Consider the following 21,065-nt stretch of genomic DNA (forward strand, 5'->3'; position numbering starts at 1 on the left):
CGAACAGTTTATGGTACATGTCGATGCAAATGAAAGTTCAGAGCCGTGATAAAAACTGGGAGAGTACGTAAAAGAGTCCAATGGAAACACCCCTGCAGTGCAGGCCGTGACGAAGGTAAGTGCGCATGATAAGCAAATGGCATGGAGAAGAAAACAAAAAATGCCTAAAGCTTACTGAATATAAGAGTCCTCATGTGTGTAGTTAACATAGTAATAGTAATTAGCATAAAATAACATTGAATATAAAGCATAGTGGGAAGTAAAAAATAAAATATATACAATATATACAGGTCAGACATTTATAGCAAAGACAGCAACACCAGAAAACAATCAGTATGAGAAAGTGTATGGATATATTTAAATTGTGACAATTAGGTGAATGCATAAGTTACAAAGATAACTACTGATCGAGGTACCTGAGGACTAAGCGGTCGTTTTCTATTTCTTTGAGTGTTGTAGTCGTAGTAGGCACTGGAATAGTGCTGTTGTTGACGTTAGGTATATTTTTTAGAATTTTTCAGAAAGGAGAGCGCAATAAGCATATATCGTTAGAATCTCAAGCTCATGGTGAACTGCCGTGTTTCTGATGAAACATCGACAGTTCGCCGTATATATTTTGCAGTGTTTGAAGCTTCTTAACATTAGTTATACTAGCTTATCCCCAAACAGGACAGGCATATGAGAGTATGGGATGCAAAAGGCTCTTGTAAATGAGCAATTTGTTATCAATAGAGAGAACGTCTGACACCGAAAATCCAAAGGGGCAAGGTCTAGTGAATTATGGTAGGGATGGCACAAAATATCCTAGCTGTACTCAGTAAGTCTTTGATATTCATCAAAATGTGGGGATGAGCATTTTAATGATGGAAGACAGCATTCAATGAATGGTCAGTTCTGGGCTGTTTGCGTCCATTTTTGCTTTTAAAACTGCCATTTGGGAACAGTATTTTTTGGAATTTATTGTATGATTTGGCGACAATAATTCATAATGTGTTGTTCCTTTGTAGTCCCACTATGCACAAAGCATTACTTTTTTTGGGATGCAGCCCCTCTCTTAGAATTACTAAAGGTTTTTTTTTTTTTTTTTTTTTTTGGTCTTACTGCAGGATTTTTTTCGTGTAATATTCCTGTATAGTATCCACTTCTCATGTGCAGTAATGGGCTGTTTCAAAAAGAAACTTTTTGATTTCTTTTCAACAAAGAATCATATGCCGAAACTCGAACAAGCGTAATTGGCTATGTCTCAGTCTCAGGTTCCCATACATAATAACAGCTTTCATAGTCAATCTTTTACATAATAACAGATTTAATAGCCAATCTTCTACATAATAACAGCTTTCATAGCCAATCTTCTACATAATAACAGCTTTCATAGCCAATCTTCTTCAAATGATCATGTGCTGTACGTTTTTAATATTTATTCTTTTTGATAGTTCGTGAATTATATAATGTGGATTTTCAGCGTTAGCTTCTTTTTATAGACCTTTGCTTGCAAAGGATGTTGTCCAGAGTGAGCCTCATCTTCGAAGCTGAAATTAGACCTTACTTCTCGAACTACCTTTTAACTATGTCACTGGAAGCAGCACTGTCCATATATAGCACAAATATGTAAGTGTCCCGAATATCTAAGAGTAGTTCTCGCTTGATACTCCGACAGTAGTCAGCCATCGTACATCCCATCAACCTTGGTATCATGCCTCCATAACCTTCAAATCTGGGTGGAATCGCTCACCCTGCTCATCACTGACTGCAACAAGATTTTTCAGGAAGTTATCAAGATGGCTATGTAAAAAATGAAATTTGATGCTCATGTTGCAACCAAGGATTTTGAAGCTTTCCAAAGATTTCTGGACCGTTTTACTCGTTTATTTCCAAGAAAGTCTGACAACGGAGAACAGTTTTTGAATGCCAACCAAGCACTCTTTTGAAGTTCTGTCATTGTTTCGAAGAAATGTTCATCTTTAAGGAGTACCGAATCTGTGGACCATCAAACACATCAGCCTTTATCTTTTCAAATAACTGGCTAGGAAATGCCGAAATGAAACAATCTCCTTCAATTGGCAAAGCTTTAACAAATTGCATCATGAGACTCAGTTTTATATGCAGAGGTGATGTTCTTTCTGTCGGCTGTTCAATTTAAAATAGGCATGCGTGACAAAAGTATTTACGTTGGTCCATTGACTAAGAATTGTAAAATTGCCACATAAATAACAAAACAAAAAGCGGCTGTTTAAACACTAACGATGCGATGTAGCAGAGGCAGACAAGGGAAGGCTTCAGTTCATATAGAACTAAAAAGTAAACACCGCTAACCTTACATACAAACAAGAACTTGAACTCTATGTCGGAATGCGCTTCACTATATCAAAGCGACACACAACGTCTCACTACAGTATCTCAAGCTTAACTGAACTAATCTAGATAAGTATGCACCTATCGCTGGTCTCCTACGGCGTCATTCACCCGTCGCCAATCGGAGAGTTTGCAGCCAATAGGAGTGCAATAGTACTTCATATGATCCACGCTAGATGCCTCGGAGAGTGGTCATATTCACATAAGGTGAAGAGAAAAAACTTGACATAGTAGAAGAAAACTTAACTACAATTTTGAAATTAGCATGCCTATTTAACTGGAAAACAATTCAAAAATCGAACTTAACATAAATTGTGTTACTTACTTTTCCCTAGTATAAAAATAATGAAATTGAAAAGTACGCCGTTACAAAGGTCATCATACATAAATACTAGCTAACGGCAGCAGTACTAGTTGCTCGTATAGTTTCGGTCGTAATTAATCGTATTAAAGTTACCTTTTCTAAATTTATTTTGTAAATGCTGTTATACCATGTACTTCATATGAAAATTCCTGACTGTGATATAAAGGATACAGCTCTTGCATGGTATAATTCAGTTTAACGTCCTATGATATGTTGTTGGCCTAAAATTGCCATTAGGCTTAGGCACAAGATGATGAGGACTAGACTAATTAGAGTTGCTGGATGGCAGATACCATAATCTAAATTCTTGTACTGAACTCCCCCCTCCCGATAGGTAACTTTATAACTGGCTAACTTTATAACAGGATTTAATCTTTTAGAGGAAACAGGCTGTCTTGTTGCCTCAATTTTATGTACCATGTTGTGTTTAACCATAACATGAGAAGGGTAACAGCGAAGTTAGTATATCAGAATACTTTAATTTCAGGCTTACGAATTTAAGATTACCGACTATCAAAACTATCTGTACAGTATAATTTTTAGCTGTGAAGTCTTTGGCTGAAAATGTAGTGCAAGGATCTCTTAAGCAGAAATACTTTAAATCAGTCAGTAAGCCACAATGGAGCTGGAAATTTGTTCCAGTTATGTATTTATTTAATTTACTGCTAAAATAAATGGCCACTGAAATGTATACAAATTTAAGAGACCAATTTTGGTAAACAGTACAAATAGTTCTCGGCCCTGTAGCCAAACGGTTAAAAACTGCTGAATGCTGGTAGTTTGTCCTAGGTTCGAACTCAGACAGACGGGCTGGCAGCAAGGTTAGTTTTCATTGTTTGTCCCGCGTGTAATGTGAATACGAGACAGTTGTCCTTAAAAAAGTTCTCCACAAGTGTATTTATTTCCCTCTAGACAGATAGCTTCGAGTGCTCTGCCATATTAAATAACTAAACTCGACAGTTATCCATGCACGTCGTCGTCATTAGTGTAGAAAATCATAATTTTTGAAATAATTACCAACTCGCTACTTTGCTATGTGTGTATATATCTATCTATCTATCTTCTTGTTCTTCGCCTCTTCTCGTCGTCGAGATGACATCCTTCCTAACGGAGCCTGTGGTGCCTAACAAATTAATATCATCCCGATGAAAAAAAGAAGCTACTGGCAGACACATGCTTACTGATTCAAGCGTTGCAGGTTACATACTGTTAAATTACATGAAATATTACATGGTGCACAAGTTTCATGCTTTAGACGATTACATTCATTATTCTCAGTAGTAAATTCTAGCGTTGCAGATTACACACAATTATGTTATGTACAGCATTAGATGGTGCACAAATTCGTGCTTCTTTAGGCTTTTTTATTATCCACAATGATTTTTTATGCTACGCTGTGCGTGTAACATATTACAACATTTAATGTTTGAAGGGAGTATACATATATATATATGTATGTATTAAAAATAAAAATATAAAAAAAGTAAGAAGAAGAAAAAAATTATAAAAGTAGAGCTTGATTAAATAATATATTAAAGGTAAATAACAATAAGGATAGTGAGAAAACAAATATCAGACGTTGAGAGGTAAGTCTTCAAATAAATTCACTAAAGTTTAATAGTCAACTAGTAGTATCTATAATGCGCCAAGTCATGTGTCTACGATTGTTGCATCATTGATGTTTATCCCAATTATTGTACAATTTATGGATTCTAGTATTTATTTGTTCATTATATGTTAAATCTCTATCTATAACTAGCAACTAGCGAGCATTGTGCTGTTGTGACACCGTGCAGTAATGATCACGGCAGTGCATGAGTGTCTGCCAGCTTTGCTAGTATAATTCTGTTTTTTTAGAGTGGCACTGAACCAGGCTGACCAGTTTGCATCAGCTGGCTTATTGAGGTGGGATTTTTTAGTGTCCGAACATTCAAACGTATTATGTTCCGGATCTCGCAACTAGCCACAGTCGCATAGATCTCTTTCACTAATATGAAAAATAGGTTAGAAAAGAACCATATCCAGTGAGGAACCACGTTATCCAACTCGTGTTTCCCAGCAAACTCGTCAATACCATTTTGAAGGTTCTTCTTCCAGTTAAAGCTTGCCATTGCTGCATCAAAGATTGTCATGTCGAGGCTTTGAGGTGCGAAACTAGGACTTGTGTCATATATATATATATATTACAGGTCTTTTTTAGTTTGTTATCCTATCTTAAATTATATATATATATACATACATACATATATACAAAGTAGTAAGACAACATGAATTAGAGAGACCTTAGTGGTCAAGAATTTTACGCATTGAGCTGCAAAATTTTTAAAAAAATTTTAGAAGTAAGATGAATGTTTAAAAGCTTATGCTAAAAAAATACGTTTGACTCTATAGTTCCTTAGCAAAAATGTAAAATCATGCAACAACTAGAAACAACAATAAAGTAGGAAAAGCTAAATGTTAAAATTACATATATATATATATATATATATACACTGACTACCAATAAGTATTTGGACACCTATGCAAATGACGATATCTGCGGTCCTAAGGTATTTCACGAACTCAGCCGGTATATATCGTGTGGGAAACAGCATCGGCTTTAGTCGCATGCAAGATGCCTCGCAGTTCGGAGCTCTCTGATTTCAGACAGGTATAATTATAGGGTATCACAAATGTGGCCGATCCTTAAGGGACATAACTAGCGATCTGAAGTACCCAAAATCGACAGTGGCCTATGTAATTAAGAAGTGGAAGGTGAGCGGTGATTGTCGGAATGTGCCCCGAGTCGGCAGACCAACGAAACTGGGAGATAGAGATCGACGAGTGCTGTCCAGAGAAATTCGGAAGAACTCAATCGATGGCCCTCATCCGCGAGAAGTTTCAACAGGCATCCGGGAGTATTGTTTCAATGAATACCATCCGTAAGGAAACACATCTGCTTGGTTTTCATTGTCGTGCTACTGCCCATAAGCCTTTGATCACAAAGTCCAACCGCGCTGCTCGGTTAATGTGGTGCAAAGCACATCGAAATTGGACCGTAGATCAGTGGAAACGGGTTCTTTGGAGTGACGAATCAAGGTTCACCCTTTACCGTTCGGATGGCAGGATCTGGGTCTGGCGTCTACCTGGAGAACGTCTCCTGCCAGAATGTATTGTGCCAACAGTCAAGTTCGGCGAAGGTGGAATTATGGTCTGGGGGTGTTTCTCCTGGTATGGGCTGGGACCCTTGGTCCCCATTCATGGTAAGCTCAACTCCGATGCCTACTGCACTATTTTGGATAAAAATGTGCTTTCTACGTTGTGGCAGTTTTACGGGTTGGACCCCTGTTACTTTCAGGACGACAATGCCAGTTGTCATGTTTCGACGTTAACCAAGGCTTGGTATGGTGCCAATGGAGTTCATCGAATGGACTGGCCTGCCCAGAGTCCAGACCTGAACCCTATCGAGAACCTCTGGGACGAGTTGTATCGCCGAATTCAGGGGTGCAGTACCCTTGCAAAATCGGTGAAGGAACTTCTATGTCTTCTCCAAGCCGAGTGGAAGAAAATACCACTAGCTTTCATACAAAGGCTTGTGGAAAGTATGCCCCGGAGGGTCCACGCTGTAATTACCTCTCGTGGAGGCTCTACCAACTACTGATTTTGAATAAAATTAGTTTTTCTTTTCTATCACAGGTGTCCATATACTTATTGGTAGTCAGTGTATATGTAATGAAACTGTGGTTCAGTGACACGACGTGAATGGTTTGACTAAGAATGCGCCACAAACTTGCATTAAAATTTTCCGTGAAACTGGATTTTTTTCCTATGATTCACTGTGAACACAGAATAACAAACCCGTAAACATTTCTTCATAATTAGAACTAGTCGAAAAATGTAATCACAGAACACTTTCGGAGGCATTGAAATAAGAACGCTGAGACGTAGATGCGTAGAAATGCTGATTGCAGAAAGACGTCTGGCCGAAAGGAAAGCACAAGCAAAAGTGACCCATCAGTTCATAGAAAAAAGGGAGGGAGTCAAAAGTTTCAGTTTTAGTTTTGGTTTACAATTTGGTGATTGGTCAAGTGGCGTCTGCATTAAGGGTTACGTAAGATCGCATGATTAATTTGAATGACGTAGTTTAGACTTACAGGGCTATTTTTAGGACAGAGCGATGAAGTTTTAAAATGAAATAAAAAATAAAATAGATTATAGTGAATTAAATTTAGAAGTTTGCTTTCATATCCTATCTATATCTATATATATATGTAATATATCAAGCAAGGTAGTTATTACGATACTGAATGACCAATTTGGTCTAGATAACATTTTGCGCAATATGCTGCAAAATAAGGAAATTAGAAATTGTAGTAAGCTCGCCTAAAAGTTACCAGGAGCTGTTGCTCCAAAAAGTTCAACACGTTTTAAAAAAATTATACATATGAAAATCAAACCATGTAACAGGTAAAACATAAAAAAAAAAAAAAATATCAGATAAAAAAGTAAGCGGAAAATGGTAAATTAGCCGAACTCTACTTCCAAACTGGCTTTTCAAGGGAAATTTTTTGGTTTGAACGTCGAATCAAGCTAACCTCATTACGCGTTTCGCCGAAATAGACAATTGAAACTTTTTCGCTACAAAATTTTTTAATTTAGACAAAGTGTCTTGGAAATTTTAATAGTCTCAATTCTCTGTTCCAATTTCCCGACGCGTCCGCACAAAATGACACATTAAGGTGTTAAAATATGTAAAAACTATTACGATGCATCTAAAATCTAGACTAAAATAAAAATAAAAATTAAAATTAAAATTAAAAATAAAAACAAAAATAAATAGCGGTCTGCTATTAGTCCTAAATATACAAAAACATACGGGCTGGACCTGCAAGCTTAAAGATTTATAATTTTATATTTTAGTAATCTGTAATTAGAATAAAAGAAAATTAAGATGAAAACTAACAAAGTGGGTCTTGCTAAGACCAAGAAAAAGTTGTAACAAAAGAAACATAAAAAACTGACCTGTGGCGATGCAGAGCTGTCCCTCTTAAAACTAAGTAGAAAAATAGTTGTAATTCCCTTCTGTGTACTTCAGTCGTGTGACGTATGTAGGGGGGAGCGATGTTCTGTGGGCATCAGCCAATACGAAAAGACTGTCCGTTAGCTGCACATCGTCTCTAATTATCGAAGGGGGTCGGAAAACTCGGAAAAACGTGAAAAGATTTCAAAATGGCGTCTGACATGTAGTTGGAAGAAAAAATTGTGACTGAAAGTGAAAATGAAAATGAAAATGGCTAATTCAGCTAAAACTACAAAACTTGGCCACAAAAGCAAAAGTAAAAGGAAAAAACAGTCACTTGTTAAAAAAGTCGTAATTCTTCAAGCTAGCGGGCGATCAAGCTACTATGAAAAACGAAAAGGCCCGATTTGTTAATAAAAGCAGTAAAATTGGCCGTAATAGAAATTTAAAACTATTTAAACAATAGTATTTAAAAGTAAAGTGCTAAAATTTTGGAGGAAAGAGAATGAATAAACAAGAATTATCTGTACATTTTTACAATAGATTCTCTGAATCAGTCATCCATCTTAAACCGTCCTTCGGGCTTTAGGCATAAAATATCATTATCTAATTCAAAAAATCTAAAAATAGGTAAGGCTAATGCCAGCTTTTTTTAGGGTATTTTTAATTATTTTATGAGGAATTAGGTTACTTTTCAAAATAGTTACGAAGTATAGTATTTCTTCTTGTAAGTGTTTCGCAGTATTGCAGATTCTTTTTATTCTGAGTAGCTGTGAATAAATTGTGTTAAGTATGACTCTTTTGGAAATATTTGAATTCCAGTTAGTTAATTTTAGTGTGGAAAAATTAAATTCTCTTCTTTTGTCGTAAACTTTAATAAAATTGTAATCTATAATATGTAAATCAAGGTAGACTACATTATGCTGTTCTGTATTTGTTTTATTTAGTTTTAAGCATGTAGGGTAGATATTAGCTACTTCTATTTTGTTGTAGCTATTAAATGCAATGACATCATCAATATATCTATAGATGTGTTGGTAAAATATACGTTCTTCTGTACTGAGTGAACGGACATAGGTCAATTCTTTTGTAAAAAGGAATAATTCACAGACAGAGCTTGAAAAATTACCGCCCATTGGGATTCCCTGTACTTGTTTAAAGATGCTATTGTCAAATTGAATAAAATTATTGAAGAGCACGCTGGAGAGGAATAGTTGCCATTTTTCGTTGCTGAGAATGATAGAAATTTGCGGAAATAAATCTGGAAGAGCTAGTAAACTTGTAAAATTTTCTTCAAGTGGTAGAGAAGAATAGAGGTTTTCAAAGTCGTAGCATTGGATATGGTCTATTTTAAGTGAATTCACAGTCTTAAGAACTAGTTCGTTACTAGAGATCATCCAGTTGCAATGCAGACCCTCAAAATCATAGTTATTAATTAGGTCACGTATCATACGAAGTTTTTGTGCAAAGAGATAATCTATTTCTTTGAGATAACTTTTGGTACTATTAGCTATAAACCTGAATTTTATTGGAGACTTATGAAATTTAGGTAAGGCATAGAGATTGGCAAACCTGTTGTTATATTTCTGGGGTTGTATTTTTAGCCTTTTATGAAGTGCGTTAAATTTATTGAGAAGAATCTTAGTACTGGTAGTGATTTTTTGGTAAGTGCAGGTGTTATTTAACTCTTTATGCAGAAGGTTGAAGTAGAATTGTTGTCAAATAACAGTAAAATTGTTGCTAGCTTTGTCAATCTTCGTGATGATAAAGTTATCTTGCAATTTTTGAATTAGATCCTCTAGACGTTTTTATTGTGTAAAGAGTTGAAAAAAGGTGACTTGAACAGCAAACATTGAAATTCTTTAATTAGTGCAGCTTTCCATTCAAGAAAAGTTGTAGTGGGTAAATTGGATCTATTACTAGCTAAAATAATAAATTTATCAAGATCATTATTGAATTGTTTGAGGCAAACGTGTTTATTAATACCGAAAGTAGGACGAAATTTGGTGCCAAGTTGCAAAAGGGTTCGTAATTCTACATCTTCAATGATATTAAGATCTCCAGTAATAACATGTTGGTGGAAAGGATCGACATATTTTTTGTAGACAGTCAATTGGCAATTACATTTGCTATTATCTTGTATAACGTGGTGGTTGATAATTAGTTGACCTAAGGTTTTTTCAAATTTAAAACAGGGTTTAATTTGAAGTGGTTGGTCAGGAAGTAAGTGCTGAAATTTTTTAAATATACTAGGTATTTTTAACTTATCGTAAGAAGGGTGTTTGAACTGAATAGTACAAAAAAGTTTTTTGTGAAAAAAATTACTGTTCTTTAGTTTAAAATTGCAGAAGTCTATAATCAGATCCTTGACAATTTTGAAGCATTGAGAAGGTTGATTTACTGTTTTTATCAGATTCCATAAGGTAGTATTCTTAAAGGTATGAAGAAGTTTTATGGCATTTTTTTGCGAATTCTTTATGTTCAAGGTAGGAATTAAGATTGTGAATAATTAATTTCAGATCTTGTGTTGAAAAAAAAAAAATTTTTTTTTTTGTTTTTGTTATCACCTCCTCTAGATCCTCTGGTAGTAGTATTGCTAAAAAATCTGAATTGTCCATATATAGAGATTTTTTGCTGTCTATTGGTAATATTACTAAGATATGCATTTAGTCCGTAAGGATAAAGTGACTTTTTTTGAAGTATGTAAATCCTCTGGTAGTAGTATTGCTAAAAAATCTGAATTTTCCATATATAGAGATTTCTTGCTGTCTATTGGTGGTATTACTAAGATATGCATTTAGTCCGTAAGGATAAAGTGACTTTTTTTGAAGTATGTAAATCGATTCCTTAAACAGTCTAAGTTTGGTGTTTGGAACAATATCAGGAACGTTTATTTCTATGTTATTAAAATTATGTAAATTATAATGTTGAAGAGTTGCTGTAAGCTGATAATCTTTGGTGCTATTATTGTTTTTATTTTTAAATTTTTTGATATGAGATCTATGGTTATTAATTCTGAGGTTGAGAGGGTTTTTTGTTTGACCTATATACGTGAGAGAACATTCTTTACAGGTAATTTGGTAGATGCAATTGTAAGTCTTTCAAAGTGATTATGTTTTACTTGAAGTAGAAGGAGGAGGAGTAGCATTAGCCTTACAGGTTTTTCAAAGCTGGTTGCTTCACTTAATTATTTCTATGTTATTTATCTGAGCCAGTGATTGAAAGTAAAGAGGGAGCTAGCCTGCTTTACAGTATTTTTTGGGAGGAAGACTAACCTATCATGAAAGGGGAACTGTAAACAGTTTCCGGCAACTTATAAGCTAAAGCTTAAAAACCTAAAAAACTAAATACATCAGAACTTACTGAAACTTTTTGCGCTTATAGCTGCGAAAAAGAAATAATATATCAAGCAAGGTAGTTATTACGATACTGAATGACGAATTTGGTCTAGATAACATTTTGCGCAATATGCTGCAAAATAAGGAAATATTTTTAAATCAATTGATTAAATTAAATTCTAATCTTATTGCTTAATAATGTGTTGGCGATTCTCTAAATTGCATCTCTGTTCCTAAATTTTGACGAAATCTTTTCTTTATTCTAAGTTATATTAATCTGTTGGCGCCCGCCAAATCGCCAAACTCATAAATCTCTCATATTACATAAAATCCTTAAGAATACCCCTGATGAGAAGAGAGCATCACCTCGTGATTTCAATATCGCTGATTGGATGATCACCATGACGCACACATATCTATAAATAGGGATTCTCCTTGAGGTACAGCAGGAACTCTTGTGAGATGGATGCTAAAATAAACGTATCACGTTATATTCCAAAATTTGTCTCATTTCTGTTTCCCCGGCTGCACAACACAAATAATGTATGAGATTCTACATTTCATATATGTAATGAGATGAAAATTGAATAGAAAACCGGTATAAAGCTAACAGCAACAATACTGGCTGCGTGAGCTCGTATAGTTAGGTCACAGCTGATCACAATACAGTTGCAGTGGATTGCGATTTCTAATAACAGACCACTCGGTTTATTTCTATTGAACTTATATTTAAAACTTGAATTAGCTAAAGCTGAAAATAATGCATTTAAAATGTGATTTAAAAGTGGCATAGTAAAAAATGTTTTTCCTCCTAAGTAATTATGGGAAAAATAAATTAGGCTACGTGGAAGAATAACCAAAACACTTTCTTATAAAACTGATGTGTTCTTCCATTGATGGCTTAAAGAGGTTAAGTTCTTGAGGAGCATGTAAACTGAAGAAGCCAGAGACCAAAGATTGTGCAGTAGAATGGAATCCTTTTTTTTTTTTTTTTTTTTTTTTTAATTTAATTTTTTCAGGTACCTAGAATTTACTTTGTCTAGAAATGCTATTCATACTGTTACTTGCAGCCATGAAGAATAACAATTGAGCACTTTTTTTACATGTGTGCTTGCAATAGTTTGGGCAACTTCCTGTATATATAAGAATAATATATTGCTATTAAATATGTAAAGCATGTTGAATTCTTCGTAATGAAAATGTGAATAAAAGTCTCCCTCATATTTTATGTGCTGTCGTATGTTATAAGACATATCAAAATTGGCAGCTCAAAAGTTTTGAAAAATCATTCTATTTTTAATACTGATTTCGTTTTACATAGATGATGTATTTTTACATTTATGTTGTACGTTTTTCTTTTTGTTACAATTTCAAATTTTAATTTTGTTTTATTTAACAGAGGTGAACCCCTCTGGATGTTGGTTCTGCTTACAAAATGACGTAGCGGATAAGCATCTCGTCATTAATGTAGGAGAAAATGTAAGTATATTGTAATAGAGAATAAATTTCTTATTAATTTTTGAAAAATATATTTAGTTTATTATTAGGATGTTTCCACATATTAAGTTACTAACTCACGTATCCCTATGTTTGTATTGTACTTCTGACCATCCTCAGCAATAAAAGGGACTTGTATGAATTTTTGCGTTCATGTCTGAATATGTTGTGTTCTGATTTTCATCTTTGTCATAAACTGTATATTATTAGTTTTCAATAAGGCTCTCACTCTTTTTATGTTAACAATATTTTAAATTGCGTATGTCTTCTCTTTTTAGGTTTATTTGGCTCTTGCTAAAGGCTGCCTTGTTACAGATCATGTAATTATTGTGCCAATAAGTCACATTCCATCATTAGTTTCTCTGCCCAAACAGGTTGAAGATGAGATGGAAAAGTATAAGCATGCTCTTGCGAACTTTTTCTTTGATCAACAAAAAGCAGTGATTTTCTTTGAAAGATATGTTCCTACTATGCATTCAAGTCTTCAGGTTAAATTTTACTTAATTTTCAAGTATTTTATGATTTAAGTACTTTAATGTGCAGTAAAGTGTTCTTTTTTTCACAAGCAGCTGTAAGAATACCGCTTTAAAATATTTTTTATTGTACTTTCTTTATAAATATTTGGTTCATTATCGCTAAGAAATTGCATTAGTATCTTTGCAATTTTGTGTCTGAAATAATGCGACTTTCACTGCGGTTTCATAGTTACTGTTTAGAGATAAGCTATATCTAGTGTGAGAGTGTGTTTAATAATTATGTCTCCAGTTCTGTGCAGTAATTCTTCAATGAAGTCGTTTTGTTTACAATGCTAATATCCTGTGCCTGCGAATTATGTTGACTTCTAAAAAGATTAATTAAGAAAGAAATAACATCTTGGAATTTCAGCAGCAGTGTAACCTACTTTTCTGTTATGATTCTGTATGTAGTTGAAGTGAGATGCACCATATTGCATAGAATGTCATTCATCAGTCAGCCAATTATCTATAGATACGAAATCTTAGTATTACTTAGCTGCTAACGGGATTCTTTATTTTCATCACCTTATTTGTTTGTGCAATTGATTATAGCAAAGCACACGAGAGCTGTGTCCTTGAAGGAAGATATACCTTTTCAAGTAACATTTTTCTTGGAAACCGGGGACTTACTTCTGGGTAAAACTACGGAAATAACTATGCACCTAGCTCATCTGCTGAATTTAGTGCGTGGGATGAATTACTGTTGTTCAACAATCTGATCTATTCAGTCACTGGTAGGCTTATCTTCCGTATAACTTTCACTGAAAATTTTTTAACTGGATATAGCATCTTACAGCAAGATGCTTTGTTGTCCAAAAATGATTTAGCTATTTTTATCACGGTAGTGAATGAAGAAACCAGTTTTCTCTCCAGTATGGAGATATTTTGACTTCAACGAACAGCATTTATTTTGACTTCAGTTATATGCAATTTGGATTTCAGAAATAATCCATAATCATGTCACCAAAAACAACGCTCTGTAAATTTAATGTCACATAAATAACTTTCCGTTTGGGGGAATGTCAATCTGTTGTAGATGAACTGTGAATTATGAAAATATGTTGTCGGATTCCATTGCTTGTAAGATTATATATACTATGTACACTGCGGAAAAAAAAAGGACAGTTCTGTATCTCCCGTTCTACTGGGCCGATTGAGGGAATTCAACTTGCGTTTTTCATGTCTCGAAAACGCGACTTAGGATATGTATTAGATTTAGCATTGTTCTAATATAGGTATTTTAACACAAAATCGGACTTTTTCTGAAATGACATGCCAATTTTTTCCATATTTCGATTCTATGACTCAAATTATAACAAACTGCCGAGTTTTGTAAAAATCGCAAGAGTAGTTTTTAAAAAAATAGCTCTCTAAAGTTTAGCTCCTCCATGTTAACAGAATTTGATTATATATTTATTAATACCTATTTATTTATTAAACTTATTTTATTCTTCCTTTCCTATTTCGAAATTTATGTTCATTCCAAATAAAATTCGCCCATTTTTTATGATTTATTTTTTAAATTTGTATAAATTTTTCGAAAAAATTTTGAATTAATATAACCAATAAAATTCTTAACATCATTTTAAAGTAGATGTATTTTTAAGCATACCTTCAAAAAATTAGAGTTTTTTATTCAAAACTTCCTAAGATATAATGAATTTACATGTTGGCGCGTTTTGAAATTTGACATATTTTTTATATGTGATAACGATAAATATGGTTTACGCACTTTGTTCAAATTATTTAAAAGTATGAACGAAGACTTTTTCTCCGCTCGTGTACAATGAAAGGAAAGGGAAATAGGTTGCTATAATTTAAGAAGTTCGCCAAGTGAATTATTCTTGGCGCAAACGAAAAAATGCGCTAAGGTAAATTTCTCACCAAAATTTACAGAATTTAATATCTAGGCAGAACATGAGTCCTAGAATCGAAATATGGAAAAAAAAAAAACTGGCATGTCATTTCAGAAAAAGTCAAATTTTCTGTCAAAATACCTATATTAGAACAATGCTGTATAAATCTAATATATATCCAAAGTCACGCTTTCGAGACATGAAAATTGCAATTTGAATTTAGTCAATCGGCCGAGAGGAAGGAGAGATATAGAACTGTCCCTCTTTTTTTTTTCTGCAGTGTGCATGTGTAGAGTGGCTATGAGCCAATTTTCCTTAGAAAGTCCTCCACAGAGGCGTCCCTGTCTTTAGGCAGATAGCCCTCGTGTGCTTTGTCATTATCAAATAAACCAAACTAATACTTAAAGGTGTATTTAATTTTTGTATGTCTATTTTAAAATTTTAAAGATAAATTTCTGCACTATGTTTTTCGTAATTTCTGCATAGGTCAGACTGAAGTATTTATTACACCTATTTGATCATGAAGTTTTCAAAATGTAATTAAAACATTTATGAAAAGAATTCTGCAGTAAACTGAAGTAGTTATTCTTAGTATATGATCTGAGCGGTAAATAAGATTGAAATAGAAAATTTGATCTAATCGTTTATTTCTTTAGCTAAACATTGGTTACATAAATGATTTTGGAAACTGCTTAAAAATGAACATCGCAAAATGTGTATGTTTGAGTGGGCGTGTGTTTATAAGAGAGAAATAAAATGATGAGCAACTGCATAAAAAGCAGTAGAAAGAAATTTAAAAGAGCTTTACAGTTATAGACAGTTTAGCTGAAAAATAAAAATAGCAGTGAAGCAGCAATATGAAAACACCAAATTAAAGTTTACTGGAATGTCTTTCTCTAAATCCAATGGTTTTTAAAAACTGATGAAACTTGTTAGTGGAATAGATCTTAAGTAAGAATTCTCTGAAATTATATGTAAATTTCTTTTGACATTACTGTGAATAAACCTTAGAAAGGTATTGAAATCGCTTTAAAGTGAATTTTGCTCTAATTTTGTGGAATAATGGGCGCACCAGCGGCCGAGCGGTAAAGTCGCTGAGCACTGGTAGTTCGGTCCGAGGTTCGAAACCCGCGAACGGGGTGGCTGCATGGGTGTTTTCGTGGTTTTCCCCGTGTGTAACGTGTATACAAGCCATTTTCCCTTAAAAAGTCCTCCACGAAGGCATCCCTCCCCTTAGGCAGATAGCCCTAGTGTGCTTTGCCGTAATTAAATGCACCTACACCTTGTGGAATAATGACTGTCACATGTGCAGAAGAAGAAGTGGATAGCTTGATATTTAGCTTTCATGTGCTTCTTTTACATATGTTAAGAAAAAACTCAATGGGGATTTGAAGTTTTTATTGCCAGATCAATAACGCTTATAGTTTGTGGAGGAATGGGAGGGAGACTAGATCTGGGACTTGAAGTTTTTATTGCCGGATTTATGATCTGTAGAGGGTAATTACTTTTTGTACTCTGTTTCAAATATTTTGATAATTTGGGTATATTTTGTTTAAAAGTCTGGTAATTTTTAAGCAACATTTTGTAATGATATGTAAAAATTACCTTTAAACAATTTCATACTGTTATGATTATTAGAGTTAGTGAATATTTTGCATGTAAACGTTACAAGGGAGATATTTCAATCATGAATGTTTAGTTTTTTAGAAAAAGTAATTAGCTGCTGAAATGCTTTTGCTAAGTTTAAGAAATTATTGAAAAAAACTATGGTTGACGATACAACAAAATCTGTCCGCATTCCAAATTTTTAATGTGCTGTTCCGCGAGCCAGTAATTAATCGATTCTCAGAACGAAAATATAAAATAAGAGGTAAAGTTAACAGGCAATAGATATACATTCTGCTTGTATGCACAGTAATTAGCTAATATGAAAGGCTAAATAATGAAGAATATTAATCTTTGAATCCAAAATGAAGGAAATTCTTAAAATTATAATACTGCCAAAATGCTTCATATTACAATCAAGTCAACATGATTCAAGTAATATACATTTTATGTAACAGTAAGTACACTGCTGGCCATTAAAAATCCACCATGAAGGCGGCATGCAGCAAACATCAGATTTGCATGTTAGGTACTACAAGCTGGTATATGCAAATAATTACCTGCTCATGCTCACAAAGCAGGTGTGAATAAGGTCATCTACACTATTTATAAATAGTACAGTTATATTATAATTACTAAATTTTTTTAGTACTCTTCCTGTATTTTCTAAAAGTGACAGAATTCCTGCCGTTGTAAACGCCTTTGAATTTCTTCAGCTCAGAAACTTTTTTTATTAAAAAATTCATTTACTGGGACTGCAAACACTCAGAAACACTTAAAACTATTTGCTGGGCACAAAATGATTTCATGATGCTTCGGTGCAAAATATAAAGCCCTTGTTATGTAAAGTAAGCAGCTAATGCGTCAGCGGCGAATTTCTGGGTCTATAATGTATTTTTATTGGTTCTGAATTTCTGAAATTGAAGCGTTTTTAAACCCATGATACAAATTGTCAAAAAAGCTGCGTATAATTACGCAATCTTTATATGAAGGATTAGGGACATGAGAAAAGCATTCCTTACTTCTCTTTGTAGATACATAATATCCATTTCTAGGGAAGAAACGTCTATCTTAATTTTATTAAATATATCGGTTAGGCGATCAAATTTGGACCAGTATCATTATAATCATTATTATTTTGTGACATTTCTCTAATAATACTGCACATAATTCCAGTCTGTTATAGTTTTAATTGGTATATAAAGATGTATTTCTGTGTTGAACTTTTCCCTGGGTTAAGTTGGCGACATTTATCTCTTGTCGATACTAGTATATGCAAGCTTTCAGTCATTTAAGTCTGGCTAATACATAAGCGCTGGAAACTTACAAATCTTTTGTTGTTGGCTTAAACAGTCCCGGATCTAGCGGGGGGCAAGCCGGGGTTCTTGCCCCGGGCGGCAATTCTCGTGGGCGGCAAATTCAAATATAATGCTGTATCGTATTTGATATGTTGTTCGCTAAAACAGCTCTCTAATTTTAGTACAATGTTAATAGTTTTAAGGCCGAGTTTGAAAACCTCTTTTAAGAAGATTTATAATTAAATACTAAGAACCCTTTTAAAGGAACATGAGTTAAAATAAAGTACAGTCGATTACAACTATAAATATAAGATCAGCAAGACGCAAATAGAGTGACTCCAGGCGTCACTGATAGAATCAGACTGACCCTATCAGTAACGTCTGAAGTCCCTCTATCGTTTTCTGTCTGGCAGAGAAAGAGAATGAGAAATAGGGCGATAGCTTATTGAAGGAGTCGACCATAGCAACGTCTGCTGGGAAATGGAGAGGCATTGTAACTATTTTCTAAGATCTAATCCAAAAAAACTAACCTTGGGCCATCCCGGACAAATGAAATAATTCAAATTAATAGTCGTCGAGTATATACAAGACACCATCATTATGTTTTCAAGATGAAACAAGGCATTTAGATTTCTTTGCAACCAGTCGGCAACATAGGCTCACCTTTGCTTTGACTCGGAACAGTGGAGCGTATTTTGGATTTTAAAGTTAGATTTATTATTTTTATGGTTATTTTTTAGTTTTCAAGTCTCTTCTGTACTCATTCGTTTTTTTTTTTTTCCCCCTTTAAATATGCTTGCTTTTAATAGCCCGCACTATATTTAGCGAGACGCGACCATTTATTTAGGACTGTTCAGTGTCTAACTAAGAACCCTTTTAAAGGAACATGAGTTAAAATAAAGTACAGTCGATTACAACTATAAATATAAGATCAGCAAGACGCAAATAGAGTGACTCCAGGCGTCACTGATAGAATCAGACTGACCCTATCAGTAACGTCTGAAGTCCCTCTATCGTTTTCTGTCTGGCAGAGAAAGAGAATGAGAAATAGGGCGATAGCTTATTGAAGGAGTCGACCATAGCAACGTCTGCTGGGAAATGGAGAGGCATTGTAACTATTTTCTAAGATCTAATCCAAAAAAACTAACCTTGGGCCATCCCGGACAAATGAAATAATTCAAATTAATAGTCGTCGAGTATATACAAGACACCATCATTATGTTTTCAAGATGAAACAAGGCATTTAGATTTCTTTGCAACCAGTCGGCAACATAGGCTCACCTTTGCTTTGACTCGGAACAGTGGAGCGTATTTTGGATTTTAAAGTTAGATTTATTATTTTTATGGTTATTTTTTAGTTTTCAAGTCTCTTCTGTACTCATTCGTTTTTTTTTTTTTCCCCCTTTAAATATGCTTGCTTTTAATAGCCCGCACTATATTTAGCGAGACGCGACCATTTATTTAGGACTGTTCAGTGTAATTACGTCAATTCTTAATTATTCTTATTAAGGCAATTCATAGTGAATTTCATTTAGATTAAAAGAAACCATTTGCGCGCTGAGAGGGAGAAAAGCAGAATATACACTGCTGGCCACCGTAAATGCAACACTTTGAAGGAAGCATGCAAATAACATGAAATGTACGGCAAGTGTTCTTCTTGTGGTTTTTTTTCAGAGGAAAAAAAAAAAAAAAACGATCAATTATGCCTTGTAGTAAACAACGATCATCGTTTGATCAAGTATCCGAGTTCGACAGAGGAAGGATAGTGGCCTACCGAGAGTGTGGATTACCTTTCAGGGAAATCGGTAGTCGTGTTGGACGAAACCAAGCAACTGTAATGCGGATTTGTGACCGTTGGATGCAGGAGGGTACGACGGACCGACGTGTTCGATCGCGTCCACCTCACTGAACCACTTCACGTGATGACAGGAACATTGTGCGCATGGCAGTGACGGATCGCTCAGTCACATCACGAACCATAGCACAGCACATTCAGTCTGTAACACATCAACCAGTGTCTGCGCGTACCATTCGACGCCGTTTACAGCAGAGTGGTCTGTCCGCAATATGTCCATTGCTTCGTCTACCCTTGACGCAGAACCACAGACGTCTCCGCCGCCAATGGTGAGATGAAAGAAGGATGTGGACGGCAGAATGGAATGAAATTGTCTTTACTGACCAGTCACGCTTCTGTCTGCAACACCACGATGGTCGATTCGAGTCTGGAGACACCGTGGAGAGAGGATGCTGAATAGCTGCGTTATGCACCGCCACACTGGTCCTACACCAGGTATTATGGTATTATTGGATATCACTCTCGCACTCCTCTAATACGCATTGCCAGTACTTTAAACAGCCAGCGCTACGAGCCAGTTGTCCTTCCTTACCTTCAGGGCTTGCCCACAGCCATATTTCAACAGGATAATGCGCGACCACACGTGGCACGCATTGTCCAAGGGTTCTTCGTCAATCGCCAGATTGAATTGCTTCCCTGGCCGGCTCGCTGTCCGGATCTTTCGCCGACAAAAAACATGTGGGCCATGGTTGCTGAACGATTGACCCAGATTACATCCCAAGCTGCCACACCATATCAACTTTGGCAACGTGTGGAAGCTGCTTGGTCTGCTGTACCCCAAGAACACATCCAAAGTCTCTTTGAATCAATGCCGAGGCGTGTGGCAGCGGTGATCCCCAACAATGGCGGCTACTCTGGCTACTGATTCTGGAAGGCTACTGACTCTGGCTACTGATACTTCACAGAAATCTATAAATTTAATCATTTGATACTTGGTCAACATGTTATCAACTAAATGAATTTTGTTGTGATATCTCTTGTCTTTCTTGGTGTTGCAATTTGGGTGGCCAGCAGTGTAGAAAACGAGCCAAAGATAAAGCTGAAACAGAGAAAACAAATTTCATTTAAGATGAAAAAATAACTTTACGGAAGAAGGAAATCGTCAGACCCTGCCGCAATTCTGATTATGCTGAGATTCTAGAGGGTATTAATATTTCTTGCAATTTGCACGACCAAACATGACTGCCTATATCATCCCCAAACAATCTACAAGTCAGCATTTGAAAGAACAACCTTCTTCATGGACGTCGAACGAATAGCTGGAGGACATGAAACCATGATTTATAAAGATGTTTTCATTTAGATGGGGGCGGGGAGCAGAAAGACGAAAAAATAAAAATTTTGATTTTTGGGACCCATGCAGTTAGCTGGTTATAGAAAAAAATA

The 21,065-nt window shown here is 35.0% G+C and overlaps 1 protein-coding gene across 3 annotated transcripts in view; it reads left to right on the forward strand.

Moving 5' to 3' along the window:
- LOC118190719 (CWF19-like protein 1) overlaps positions 1-21,065 on the forward strand; it is a 229,445-nt gene that overhangs the window by 174,383 nt on the left and 33,997 nt on the right. For all 3 annotated transcript variants that reach the window (XM_085807349.1, XM_085807350.1, XM_085807348.1), the window contains exons 12-13: positions 12,453-12,532; positions 12,829-13,038. In XM_085807349.1, coding sequence (XP_085663475.1) covers positions 12,453-12,532; positions 12,829-13,038 — 290 coding nt within the window. The remainder of the gene's footprint in view (positions 1-12,452; positions 12,533-12,828; positions 13,039-21,065) is intronic.

Source organism: Stegodyphus dumicola, chromosome X1 (assembly GCF_044657685.1).
Source record: "Stegodyphus dumicola isolate Sdum_Otavi_A_Nest chromosome X1, ASM4465768v1".
NCBI classification, from domain to species: Eukaryota; Metazoa; Arthropoda; class Arachnida; order Araneae; family Eresidae; genus Stegodyphus; species Stegodyphus dumicola.